This window comes from Nyctereutes procyonoides, unplaced genomic scaffold (assembly GCF_905146905.1).
Source record: "Nyctereutes procyonoides isolate TBG_1078 unplaced genomic scaffold, NYPRO_anot_genome, whole genome shotgun sequence".
In the NCBI taxonomy this organism is placed as follows: Eukaryota; Metazoa; Chordata; class Mammalia; order Carnivora; family Canidae; genus Nyctereutes; species Nyctereutes procyonoides.
In genome coordinates, this window is record NW_026575140.1 from 20,688,330 (window position 1) to 20,702,207 (window position 13,878).

Consider the following 13,878-nt stretch of genomic DNA (forward strand, 5'->3'; position numbering starts at 1 on the left):
TGGGGACATGTCACATATGCACACAGCAGCCTGCTTCCAGGGACCATTTGTGTGCTTGGGGGCTGGGGACCTTGGGCAAGGGGCTATATATACCTCTCTGTGCCTCTTTGTCCCCAGCTCTGAAGTGGGGACCATTATACACCTACCTCTTCAGTGACTGTGGGTTGAATGAGACGGCGTATGTGCAGAATGATGCCGGGTGTGTGTGCATAACCTGCATGCACCGTGTACGCACGTCGAGTTAAGACTAGACTGTTCCCTAGACTCATCGATTTTGCCACATCCCTGTACCGCTCACGTTATTGTTTACCTAAGACTATCCTATTATTTGCCTCATTTTTGAAAGCTGGAAATCAGTTTAGGAAGCTACGTGGTTACCTTAAGTGGAGAGGTTTCCACGTGCCATAAATGAAGTAGCTATAAAACCAAGCACCTGTGGTTGCAGACAGTCGCGGAAGCCCGGGGCCTGGCCTCCCTCCATCTGTTAGGAGGAGAGACTGGGGAAGCCAAGAGAGGCCTGGAAGAAAGTAGCACCAAATCCTGACTCTCTCCGCAGGACTGAAAGAGAAGCAAAGTGAATTAAGTGACCGAGGGCCTTGTTTGTGTGTCAAAGCCAAGGAAAAGCATGTGTGTTGGGAAGGCCAGCCTGGGGTCCAGAGAGGAGCAGGTCTCCCTCCAGGCCAGCTCCTGGTGCCACGAGCCCTCACTTTTGCTCTGTCCCAAGTTGAGACAAACCCCTCTCTGCCTTTCTTTCCAGAACAGCCAGTGCGTCTGGTGCAGAGGGGACACAAAGAGGTAGAGATAGACAGGAACAACAGCCAGGCGTCTACACTGCTGGGCCCGGCGTGCCATTCCCAGGCGGGGGCTCGGTGGGGCCAGGGTGAGGGTGGCTGATGTGTAGGGGTTTGAGCAGGTGATTTTTGGCTGCTGAGGGCTGGTCCCAACCAGATAGGATTGCAAAGGCTGTTCAGTGACACTGTTCCCAAGATTTGTTTGGAGCATCTGTGGGCAAATCATGTGGGAAATGGGAAATGCAGATCCCTGGCCTCGGCCATGCCTGCAGGTTGGGAGTCCCTGGGAGCCGAGCCCAGAACTCCACATTCGCGCTCAGCCTTGTGATTCTGAGGGTCCCCAAGGTGAACAGTCACTGCTCTGGAGGCTGACACAGAGATTTCCTGCATTTTTTGGTCACTATCTTGATTAAAAAGTTCATGTGTTCCTCCTGCTGTATTGGTTTCTTTTTTTTTTAATTTTTATTTATTTATGATAGTCACACAGAGAGAGGGAGAGAGAGAAAGAGAGAGGCAGAGACACAGGCAGAGGGAGGAGCAGGCTCCATGCATCGGGAGCCCGACGTGGGATTCAATCCCGGGTCTCCAGGATCGCGCCCTGGGCCAAAGGCAGGCGCTAAACCGCTGCGCCACCCAGGGATCCCCTCCTGCTGTAGAATAGATAGGCTGCTGCCCGATGGTGGCGAGTCTCCTGCCCTGTGCCGGCTCCACCCCGTGTCAGCACGTACACCTGCGCATCCCGTGCTGGGACTTTCCTTTGGGACTTTGGCAGTGGGAGTGGCGCTCCTCGATGGGGAGTCACATCTCCACAGGCACTCCCACCTCAAAGTGTCCCCCCAAATCTCAGCTCGTGTGTCTCTGGGCTGCCAGCCTCTTCCGGCTACTCTGTCTGGGCACAGGCCACTGCTCCAAAGCCTGCAGCCCCTGTGAGACTCCTGCTGCACACATGTCTGAGGGCCACGCTGAATTCGTGGAGCGTCAGGATTGACCCCTGAAAGACTCCGCCAGCCTCCCCCTCCCAAAGACTTGGGGTGGCCCTGCTGCACCCAGGAGAGGCTTGCTGAGCTTTCAGGATCATAGGAGACAAAGCCCAGAATGCACCAGGGCAGAAGGGGAGCCAGGGACCGGGTGCAATGGTTGTGTGCACAGAAGTGTGTGTCTGGGTGTATTTGTGTGTCTGTGGTGAGTTTTCCAACATCTCTTTGCACATGGGCATTTGGCCCTTCACTGAGCACTGGTGGAGTCCCCACTGCTCTGCCAGGCACAGTGCTTGGAGAGCTGTGTGTGCCTGTCGGGCGTGTGCGGGCTGTGCACCTGTGTGTGCATCAAGAGCATGGAGACAGGAACTGGGTCTAGGCCCCTCTCTCTAGGGCCTGCCTGCGGTCAGGAGCACAGATTGTTCTGTGCTCTTACATGCCTTCTCCAGACTGTGTTTTCGGGCTCCCTTTGAGGGGGTACAGACCCAGGCTCCCCCCAACCCACAGGGCTGCCAACACGGATGGCTGCCAACACGGATGGCTCCCAGTGAGGCAGGGAGGGGAAGCATCGCTTACATGGTGAGGCGGGACGGGAGCCCGGCTCAGTGTCAGCCCTGGAATGGGGCCTCCTGGGGAAACAGAGCCTGGGCTGTGCGGTCCTAGATGCCAGTAAATTCGGATCCCGACCGTCCTGCGAGCTGTGTGGTCTTGGTGAGGTCACCTGCCTGTGAGCTTCATTTACTCCTCCAGGAAACCAAGGCCATTGCGCCCACTTCCAGGAATGGGGATCCACCGGGTAAACTGAGGCCAGATCGGCTCACGGCCTGTGCGTCATGTTTGCCAAAGTTGAGAGAGGCCAGGTCCTGCGGCCTCCCTCACGTGTGTGTGTTTCCTCCATCACACTGCAGACAGAACCACAGCAAACCCAGCTCCAGTACAGTGGAGACCCGGTATGGAAGCGCTGCCTCCCCACAACCCCCCAACCCCAAGCTGGGGGCCGTGGAACCAGGGAAGAGTCCTCCATCTGGTGAGAGCATGTGGCCTGGGGTGGGGAGCACTGGTGGTGGGCAGTGGTCTTCCAGGGACTCTGACGGTTGGACTGGGTGGGCTGAGGGCTCCCCTCCCCTGCCCCGGCCTCACCCTGCCCACCAGCAGCATCTCTGTTCCTTTTTCCCAGTCATCCTGGACCCCAAGGAGGAGGGCCTGGAGGCCCAGATCAGCCGCTTGGCAGAGCTGATAGGACGGCTGGAGAGTAAGGTAAGCCTGCAGGCCCTTGCCCCTCTGCCCCCTGCCCCTCTGCCCCTCCGCCCTGCCCCAGGTGAGTGCAGGGTAGTGCAGGGTCAGGCCTGGAGCCCAGACAGGGACCAGGGAGCCCTGGAAAGGACATCACCCAGGGGGCATGTGGGAAAGCAGAACAAGACTGGGGGAACACGATCCTCGCTCATACCTGCCCGGGGAGGGGTGTGGGGGAGCAGGGGAGCAGTCACGGGGCTGGGGGCAGCCAGGAGGGGCGTCTCTAGGAGCAGGAAGGAGTCAGCAGGGGGAGGGGGACTGGGGGACCAGGCTTCCTGCAGCTTTGCTCTAAGGCGGGCCTGGCCTGGGCAGGTGATGCCAAAAGGCAGTGGGTGAAGGAGGGCGATGTCCTGGGGGAGCGTAGAGACATCCCGGTGACCAGCGGCTTTCATGATTTGGCACGTCCACGGGTCAGAACGTGGTACGGAATCCCACCTTCAGAGATGGTTTGGGCTCAGTAGGTCCCGGGTACCTCGGTTGGTCTCCCCCGGGGGCCAGAACCCGTACGGCAGGTGGGGCCGAGTCTTCTGTGGGGCTGAGCCTGGAAGTCTGCGTGAGGCTGCGGGCGCGGCTGCTTCCCGGGGCCGGGTTCTCCCGCTGCTGCGCCCTCCCTGTCCTCCTCTCCTCCTGAGGACAAAGGTCATGCTGGACCAGGGCCCACCCATGTGACCTCACCTTAATTAACTCTTCAGGGGCCCTGTTTCCCAACATAGTCACGTTCTCAGGTGCCTGCCGGGGAATAGGGTTCGACATACGACTTTGGAGAGGAAACAGTTCAGCCCGTGACAGTGGCCGCTGGAGGGCAGGATAACAGGTGGCCTCGAGGTTTCCCAAGGGGCGCAGGTATCGGCGCGCCTGTTTGAATCCTGTCCGTGCCACTTAGCTGTGTGCCCCTGGGCCAGTCACGTCCCCTCTCTGAGCCTCGGAGTCCTGCTCTAGCCGCGAGGAACGTTCAGGATAGCGCTCCTCCCGGCGTTGTTGCGAGGATTCCAGAAAGCCAAGTGTCCATGGCCCAGCCGGCGCCCGCCGCGCAGTGAGCATCTGCCCTGAGCAATTGTTAGCGACGCTTCCCGGATACACTTGTCAGCCTGCGCGACCCAGGTCGCCGTGACCTCCGAGCTGTGCCGTTGCAGCCACTCTACGGTTCTCCTACTTCTCTGCGTTTCTTACATCTTTGGCAAAAGGGCCAAAAAGTACTTTGGTTGGGTTTGGGGGGTTCTGAGGATTCGTGGGGGCGGGGCTCCCCGCGCCAAAGGAGGCTGAGGCAGGAGGCGGTGAGCCACCTGCAGGCGGAGGCCGGGTGGGGGGTGGGATCCCCCCTCCTCAAGCCGGCCGCTGCGTGGGAGCCTGGGACCCGAGGCCCGGTTGTCATAACAACGCGGAGCGCCTCCGGAGGGAGGTTCTTTGAAGCTTATTTTTAGCCTCCCGTCGCCTTAACAACCGCTGGCTGGAGACCCGGAGCACCTGGGTGTCCTGGAGACTCTGATTGGTCCAGGCCGCCAGCGGGAGCCAATCTGGGGCCGTCAGGGGCCCCGCCCTCCATGTGCCACCTGCGTGCACCTGGGGGCTGTGCCTGGGTGGGTGGGGCTGATGGGCGCAGGGCTGGGTGCCTCTGCACGGCCCCCACACGCCCCCAAATCCTCGCCCTCCCGTGGCCCTGCAGGCTGGGAGAAGCCAGCGGAACCAGTGCAGCCCCCGCCTCTGGGGGCAACCCCCCCTCCAAGGTTGTAAAAGGATGGAACTTGCCCCTGCCAGGCACACCTTGGCCACCTGTAGAGCTCTTTGCAGCCCCGAGACTCTGAGAAGTCAGTACTTAAGGCAGGACCAGCCGCGGAGATTGTGAGGGCCCGCGTGGGTACCTGCAGGAGCATGCAGGGCCCCGTGTTCAGACATGAAGAATTTCCAGGTGGTGGCAGCTGCACAGGGTCTCGTGCGCAGTTACCATTGTTTCCCTTAACCAGCCGGGGTGCCTCCTCCACACGAGAGAGGACAGACTCGGGTCTGTGTGCCAGAGACACAGGCTGTCCTCGTGGAGGATGAACAGGGATGACACAAAGGTGGCCTTTATTGGGGTACCCAAGTCGAAAAGGAATCGTGAATTTGTGGGTCAGGAGGAGAGAGGCCCTGGCTTCAAAGCCAGACTCCAGCGCTAGCCCCGGGCCCAGGTCCTCGGCTGTGGGACCGTGAGAGCATCCAGCAGGTGCTCCCTTCTAGACACAGGGTTCCTGCCTCCTTGGGCAGCCCCTACCTCGGAGCGTCTAGAGAGTTCAGCAAGATGTATTTGTAAAGCGTTCGGAGCAAGGCCTGTGGGAGGCCAGTGATACAGACCACCCCGTTCAGACCATTAGATCCCCAAGGCCCCAGGGGTTATGACTTGGGGTGAGTGGTGGTAAGTCGATGGGGAATCTCGGGACCTTTGCCAACAAGTGTGGCAAAAAGACTCAAGCCTCATTGCTGCCTGTCCCAAGGCCACCTGCTGCGGTGGGTCTGGTTGGCTTCTTCCAGATGCCAAGGCCAGAAGGGATCTCTGCTGCTTCCTCTGGTCTGGCTGCCAGCCTGGCTTCCCAGCTCCCCTCGGAGCCAGCACTGTGCGTGGAGGGTGGACCGAGCCCTGTCTAGCTGCCGGGGGACCCCAAAGCCCTTGGAACCTTGGGGTGGAGAGGCTGGAGCTCTTTAATGGCTTCAGGCTCGTCGTGGTGGTCCTGGAGGCCTCCCTGGGAGAGGTGGCCTCTGTCCCCAACACGTCTTTGTGCTTGGTGTTTCAGACCATTTGGTTTGACCTCCAGCAGCGCCTTGTGGACGAAGAAGGCACGAACATGGTGAGGCCTGCTCCCTTCCTGCCGCTCCCTGCGGCCCCATCCCTGCCTGGGCCAGGACGTGATGCAGGCAGCTCGATGTCCTTGGCACCCCTCCCCTGGGTGCCCCACGAGGGGAGATGCAGCCCTGGCACCTGGCCACCGGCCCCTCCCAGGGCTGTCCTCTGATCACAAACAGCTTGGCTCAGAGCAAAGTGACCAGCGCAGTGACGCCATATCCACCCAGAAGTGGATTTTGCCGGGCACTGGTTTTGTTGTGTGTCAGCCCAGACGGCCTGGCCGCTCCTGATGCCTGTAGGGCCTCTTTAAACACCCTTGCCGGGTGTCGGCCCTGATGGGGCTCCCGTCTGCTTTTAGCTCTTAAGCCCTAGTTCTTTATAGCCGGCTCCCATGTGGCAGGACAAAGGGCGTGTCGCACATGTGAGGGGTTGTTGGTTTTGTTCTGACCAAGCTGTCCCATGGTCTGGGAGGGGAGGCCGGGTGTGGGGCTGTGCCCGGGGGCGGGGAGGGGGGTGCCAGGCCCGGGGCGCCCAAGCTCACTCACCCCGTGGCCCCACAGCACCTGCAGCTGGTCCGGCAGGAGATGGCCGTGTGCCCCGAGCAGCTGGGCGAGTTCGTGGACTCCCTGCGCCGGTACCTGCGGGCCACCGCTGGGGCCAGGAACTGCTTCCAGTGAGTGAGCCGAGGGGCAGTGGCCGCAGCTCTGCCGGGGGCGGGGGGCTCCCCCAGAGAGCAAACCGCACCCCAGGGACCCCACGATGACCCGGGCTTTGCCCCCTGCGCAACCAGGGCCATGACTCCAGCTCCCTGGCTTTAGCATCCTCGTCTGTAAAGTGGGGCCACTGCCCGGACCCCCCTCCCTGGGGCTGTAGGAGGTGAGCGTGGCCTAGGGGACGTGAAGGCCTCAGGTCAGGGGGTAGGACAGTGCGTGCCCTCAGGGTGGCCGCCCCGGGGCCCCACCCTCGGCTCCCTGCCACCTGCTGGGTCTTTGGCAAAGCTGAGCTGATGGCCACGTCTGAGCGGTCCCTCACCCTTGCTGGGTGGCCGTCATCAAGGCTGCTGGCCCAGGCCTCCCGGCTCCATCCCGTCCCATGTCTCGCCCCCAGGAGAGCGGCTGTGGCTCCAGCTTGCTCTCTCCCAGCTCGCAAGCACGTGTGCTTCCAGGGATGCGGCTGGGAAGGGAAGCAGGCCGCTGCTCTGGCTGAGCACCTATTCTAGGTGGGAGAGGGGCAGATGGAGAGCGGGGTGCTGTGGAGGCCATGAAGCAGGGTCCTGGAGGGGCTGCAGGGATGGTTTGCTCTGGGGTGAGGGGTGGCTGGACCTGCAGACTCGGAGGAAAAGCCGTCTCTGCTAGGGGTCAGCTGGTGCCGAGACCTGGAGTGGCAGCCGGGGTACCCTGTGTGGCACCTGCTGTGGCCCGACGGCAACACCAGGGGTGTGGACTGGGGCTGGTCGGGACTGTGTGGGAGATGCTGGAGCAGAAGGCAGACATGGCCTGGTCTCTCCTCTGTGTGATGAGGGCTGAGTGGGGACCGGGGTGCAGCAGGGCCAGGGGAGGCCCCAAAGTCACTGAGCAGGGTGGCCTTCCTGCGCCGTGGGTTCTGGAGCAGAGCTGACCGGCCTCTCCAGTGGCTGCAGTGGAGGGAGGAGGCAAGGCTGAGCGGGAGAGTGTTTGTCTCCAGAAACCCTGTAGAGGGTGGTGCGTGCACTGAGCTGGAAGGTCAGGAGGAGGCCAGGTGTGCTGGTGGGGGCGTTGTACAGGCCGCCTGGGCCACGTTAAAGTCAGGCTAGCAGCCAAGGTGCTGACGTACAGGTGCAGCAGTCCTGAGAGGAGAGGTGTTCCCCGTGGGCAAGGCTGTCAGGAGCAGAGGGGCGCAGGCGGCTGGAGTGGGGCTCCCTGCCTGTTTGTAGAAGGACTGCGTCCTCCCTACAACCCACACTTGCGTGTCTCCCCGCCTGCCCAGAGGCATTCCCCCCACAAAAGCAATCACTGTGTCGCCAGCCACACAAATGCAGCCCCCGTGGTGGCTTTCATCTCCCAGTAACCAAGTGCCAACAAACCAAATCGCTCCGGCGACCTAAAGCCTTGCCATCCATGTCTGGTGCAGGGTTACATCTGATCGGAGGGTGACGTGTGTGCCCTGTCCTCTCGGTGACGACCCCACAGCCCCACGTGTCATTTGAGGCTGGAACCTAATAAGCTAATGCTACGATTGGTAGCCTGGTTCTCTGCTTCCACTCTGGGCGGTTAGGGCGGGAATCGCCCATAATTATACGGGGAATGCCACCCATGACAGCGATCCTCCTCCTCCTCCTCGAGGGATGCTGGGGGTGCTGCTCTGCAGAGCGGTGAGAAAGCAGCCAGGGGCCAGATCAGGACAGGGTTAGAGACGGTGGCAGCTTAGCGCCTCCCTGCCAGGTCCGCCACACTCGGGGAGGCAGCCCCTGGCCCAGGTGGGATCAGCCCTGTTACAGGGAGGTGGGCAACCGGGTGCTCCCCCAGGTCCTGCAGGAGTGATGGGGGCAGGGGGTCCTGGCCTGCCCGCCCACTGACCCGGGCACGGCCCTCCCCCCGCTGCTGTTGGGCCAACTCCAACTCGCAAGAGTGCTTTAAGGATTAAGTAAAATAATTTTGGAGGAGAGCCTAGCAGGAAAAAGGCTTTTATTTTTACAGGTAGGGTGTTTTAATGAACGTAAAACCTTTGAATTACAATGATATGATATTTTAATTCAGTGAGCATTTGAGGAGCCTGGCCCTGGGGGAGGCGGCTGGGATACTCCTGCACTGGGTGCTGGGGCCCTCCCACATCCTGCCAGGCTGGTGGGGTGGAGCATGGGGGGCACCCGCCGTGAGGGGGCAGCCAGGCCCCCTGCAGCTGGAGCCTCTCCTCTTACAGTATCGCGGCCCTGAGGCTGGCGGATGGCTTCACCTTCGTGGTCTACGAGTTCTGGGAGACGGAGGAGGAGTGGAGGAGGTGAGCAGGGCTGGGGATGCGGGTGTCCTCGTCCCTCGGGCCCCTTCCCTAGAAAGGAGAGCGGGTAGGGCAGGGGAGTAGTGGGCCCCCATCCCTGGGGCATCCACCCACAGAATGCTGGTCTCAGGGCCCTAAACGCAGTTGAAGGGATGGACCCCCGCCCCCCATCGGACCTGCTGAGCTCTGAACCCAGGCTCCAGGCCAGCCCAGGAGGTAGAGGCTAAGGCTGTTCCTATTTGAAAACTGGCTGCCAACCTGGCAGCCGGGGAGATAAAACTCCAGAAAGGTCTCTGATTAAGAGCACTCGTGAGAGGCAAGAACCAGGCTGTTCCTCCCACCCCAATGCCCCTGCAGTCAGCCTGAGGCCAAGCATGGCTGGCGTGGGGTTCAGTAGGGCCAGGGTTACAGGATTAGGACCCCCACCTGAGCCCAAGTGCTGGAGGCTCCCCCACTGCCCCCCAATCCCCAGAACTATCCCTCCATATCTTGGGTTGCAGGCACCTGCAGAGCCCCGTGTGCAAGGCCTTCCGGCATGTCAAGGTGGACACGCTGAGTCAGCCTGAGGCCCTCTCCAGGATTCTGGTGCCAGGTAGATGGAAGTTGGGGGTGCAGAGGGTCCTAGAGGTGGGGGGGGGCAAGGGCCAAGGGGTGATGCCCGGGAGAGGGCTGGAGACCTCAGGCAGCCCTCCAACCTTGAACCAACAGAGCAGCTTGCAGGGCAAGGGCAGAGCCTCAGCCAACAGGGCTCTGGGGCCCCCCTTCTCCTAACGTGTTGTGCATGAGGGCCCCCCCCAGGGGGCTGGAGGGAGAGTGAGCTCCAGGGGAGCAGGAGAGGGGAGGTGTGCGACCTGCCCCTCACTATGGGACAGGAGAAGGGGCCGCCTTTCCAACACCTTCTCTCCCCCCTTTCCAGCTGTTTGGTGTACCGTGGGCCGTGACTGACCACCTTCCTGAGGCCTTTGGAGCCAACTGCCACCCCACCCCCTTTTCTAGAAACTTTGGTACACAAGTGGTCTTTTCAATCTACTTCCAGACAAGAATGTATTTTCCCTGTTTGAAATGAAGGAGCAGCCCCTTCCCCCAGCCTTCCCCGGATCCCCACCCCTAGTGGCAGAGCAGTCTGAGCGGCTGGAGCCGGAGGACAGCACCCCACCCCCCGGCCCCCCAGCCCAGTGGCCACGCATGATCCTCTCCCCCTACCCCTTACCACCCCTCCCCTGCAGCCTGCCCTGGCCTCACTGGGACCGGCCCCTTCGCTGGCCCCTGCATCACAGGCCTGGTCAACTTTCCTCTACCTGGTAGGAGCCAAGACCCTGTAGTGCCCAACCTCGGCCTGTGCCCAGCTGCACATGGCAATAGAGCCCACGTAGCCAGTGCCATGCTTGGCAGGCACCAATACACTCTGGTTGGGAACGCCCGCGTGCGGTGTTGTTCTTTTGGACTTTCCAGTTGAGGGCGACTGGAGGAGTAAAGCCGTTACTGTGCACGGGGCCCCGTGTTGGCCATGAAACCCTGACCAAATCACCCCAATGCCTGTTTCCTTACCTGCACCACGGAGCTGATAAATCTGAGGTCAGGCCCGTCACAAAGTTCAGGGAGTCTCCAGCAGTTCTCTGGCTCATGTCACAAGGACTCCCAGGATGCAGCAGAGCCATTTCGCTCAGCTATGAGTTATGGCAACAAAAGGGTACAGATTAAAATCTGTGAAGGGAAGACATGCAGGGGTCTCGGAGAGTCCAGGCCCCTCGCTGCTGGACGCAAGTGAGACACCGCCCATACAGCACTACCAGCCAGGAAGCTCTGCAGAGCCTGGGAGATCAGGTTCGGGGGGGTGGGGGGGCGGTGGGGACAGCCCTGCAGAGCGCTTAGCCTCCAGCCCCTCTGGAGGTCAGGGCTGAGACCCAGGCTGATAACAAGGCCAGACCACTCTGGGCACAGCTGATCCTTTACTGCACACACCTGTCAGCTATTCCTAAACATCAGCTCAAGTCCTGTTCTGGAATCCCTAACCTCCCTGTCTTAGCAGCAGGCAGACACAAAAATCTCAAGGGACAAGGAAAGAGCCATGGCTCGCGTCCTAAGGCAGAATGTAGGCGGAGACTGAGAGAGGTCCTAGGCCAGAGCAACAGTGGGTCGGTGAGGCCTGGAGGGAGCCCCGGGGCCACAGACGTGCTCGGAGTGGCCAGCCTGGGAACGGGGGACGGCCGTCACTGCTGTCCCACCAACTCGGGCTGCTGGCAGCTGTGAAGCCCCCTCTCCCCCCTTCCTCGGGTCCCACCACCCCCCTGAGGCCACACCAGTGCCTTCCAACATGGGTTTGCAGGACACCTGCAAAGCAGGTTCTAGCCCCCGCTGTCCACGTCCCCACAGCTGGCCTCTCCACACCCCTATTTCCTCATCTGCAAAGCCGGGAGGAGACCCTTCAAGACCAGAAAATGCCTGGCTCCTGGGAGTGTCACGTAACTGGGTCCCGCCCACAGCATCAGCAAGCACCCTGCAGCCGGTGCTGCTCTGATGGGCTCCGCTGTTTCAAGAACATTCTCGGGCTGAGGCTCTGTGCGGTGCAACGAGGAACCCCCTGAGCTGAGCATCTTAACACTTCGGCTGCACATCACACCTGCTGGTCCGAACTCTCCCCCCATGGTGTCCCAGCTCTGCTGATGGCAGCTTCAGCTCCTGCAGCCTCGGTGGCTTCTGAGTGGGTGGGAACGGGCTCCAAGAACACATTTCAACCCTAAAAGGTATCAGAGCTCCCACTTAATTCACACTTCACTGCCAGGCACACAGACACCGTCTCCCTCAGCGCTGCCTGTACCATCCTGTGATTGGCAGGTCCCCCGGGGGAACGGAGGCACAGAGAGGGCAAGAAACATGCCAGAGGTCACCAGCAAGCAAATGGCACCACTTGTATCCAAACCCAGAGCCACCTGCCCCCGATCCTGTACCCTAAGCCCTGAGCCACACAGCATAGACCTGCGGGGGAACAGCTCCAGGCTGGTATAGGTAAGACCTCCATCAGCCTCCTCAGTTAACGACAGGATGGTTCTAGGAGCTGGCCCTTGCATTCCTAGGTATGTACCACGCCCAGCAGAACCCAAAAGACGCATGTAAGCACGTACGAGTTACAAACGTCCAGAGCAGCGAAAGGGTGGAAACCACGCCAACATCCATCAGCGGCTGAAGGACAAAGCGGGGTCTGTCCACACAAGGGAGTAGTATGCAGCCACGAAGGAACAAGTGCCGATCCGTGCCGCATGACGAGTAACAACCCTTGAAAACATGATGCCACATGAAAGCAGCCAGTCACGGAGGGATCCCGTGCACACGCAACGTTACAGCTGTGGAAACAAAGCAGAGTCGTGGTTGTCAGGCCGGGGTACGAGGCCGCAGGGAGGCAGCGCCAATGGGGATGGGGCTGCTTTCTGCGGTGATAAAACGTTTTGGAAGGAGGCAGGGGTGGTGGTGACACAACACCGAGGTACACTGAACCGTATACTTTAAAATGGTTAACTTCGTGTCCCGTAAATCTCCCCTCAGTTAACTGCCCCCCCCATAGTCCAAATCCGCTCACCTGCTCCAGTAACATTCACCACCTGCATTCAGTGGCCAGTCCATGTTCTTGCCGTGTCCTGTTCAAAACCCGAACCTCCTTCGGGGGGCACATGGAGGCAGTCCTGGGTTGAAGGGGGGGCAGCTGCTCAGGGGACCGGCAGCTGCGGGACAGCACCCGAGCCAGTGGGAAGGCCCCCCACTGCCGCCCAGAGCACCCTGCGGCCCACGCCACTCAGAGCAGGAGAACTCATCACTTGTAACACAACATCGCTTGGCCACACCTGCAGTATTGCTTGAGATGTGGGTCTCTACCCTCAGCTATCACCAAGGCCTGGGACCCGTGACGGGCCTGGCTGTGTGCTGCTGCTGGTAGTGCAGGTGGGTCTCCACTCCCCCTCACAGCTAAGCTGCCATGGGGACAGGGGCTGTCCTGAGCTTGGTTCTAGAGGTGAACGAGGAGGCGGCTTGGTTATAGACGAGGGCTGTGACCAAGGAAGAGGGAAGCGGGGAGCTGCTGCCCTAGCCCAGGGAGGACGCTGAGGCTGAGAAGAGCACAAAGGCAACATGCTGAGGCCAAGGACTAGCCAAGGTTGCACAGCTGCTAGCTGGCAGGCAGAGCCAGCTCAGATCTGGCCAACCCAGAGCCCGGGCATGAGGCAACCCTGACCTGGAGAACACGGCGGCAGCCCTTCCTTCCAGCTGCTGCCAGAAGACTGAGGGGTCACCTAGTATCAGATGAGGACAAGCCTGAGTCAGCTCATAGCTTCACAAGTGAGACAGTGGAAGGTCACGTCTCGGCCTGCATTTCTGTGCGGTATGTCCTTGTATTGTGATGGCTGAGCTGACACGCAGTCCTAGGAGGATCACAGCCTGTCCCTGACACAAATCAAGATGAAAATTCTCGTCCCCAGTGGTGAAATGCATCACCCTTTAAAGAGCCTCATCGTCTTCTCATCACTAAGGTTCGGTCCACTTTCTCCCTGATGTGCTTTCCTGCTTTTGGATGGGCCCTAGCATCCAATTTCCCGCTTTCCCTTGGCTACCAGGAAGCTCGGTGTTCACCTAATCTCAACCCAGGTTTTTGGGAAGTAAAACTACCATTGCTTGGGCCTCGCCACTGCTGCAGTAGATGCGTGATCACCTTTGATTCTCATGGTGACCCTGCCTAGCATCATATACAATTTTGCTGGTGGGGAAACAGGTTTCATAAACTCCCCAGATCTTGCAAATGGCAGAGCCAATGTTCAAAGGCAGTAGTCTGACCCCAAAGCTGGTTGGTTCACACAGTGCCCCCTTTGAGGGCCCTACCCTTACCCCACCGCACTTTGTTCTTACCTAAGACTCCATGGATGGCCCCACCACGGCCCCAACCTTCCCAGCCAGTGCTGTGGCACTCTCGGGAGGCACACAGGGTCAATGATGAATGACTCCATTCCCACTGCTGCCCCAGGGGCAGTTCTGCCCCAGTCACATC

The 13,878-nt window shown here is 60.4% G+C and overlaps 1 protein-coding gene across 1 annotated transcript in view; it reads left to right on the forward strand.

The window, feature by feature from the left end:
- NECAB2 (N-terminal EF-hand calcium binding protein 2) overlaps positions 1-10,255 on the forward strand; it is a 29,542-nt gene extending 19,287 nt beyond the window's left edge. Inside the window, exons 8-14 of the mRNA XM_055305216.1 lie at positions 2,677-2,795; positions 2,946-3,025; positions 5,827-5,880; positions 6,437-6,549; positions 8,775-8,852; positions 9,350-9,441; positions 9,766-10,255. Of these exons, the coding sequence (XP_055161191.1) occupies positions 2,677-2,795; positions 2,946-3,025; positions 5,827-5,880; positions 6,437-6,549; positions 8,775-8,852; positions 9,350-9,441; positions 9,766-9,794 (565 nt within the window). The 3' untranslated portion in view covers positions 9,795-10,255. The remainder of the gene's footprint in view (positions 1-2,676; positions 2,796-2,945; positions 3,026-5,826; positions 5,881-6,436; positions 6,550-8,774; positions 8,853-9,349; positions 9,442-9,765) is intronic.
- The last annotated feature ends 3,623 nt before the right edge of the window (positions 10,256-13,878 follow it).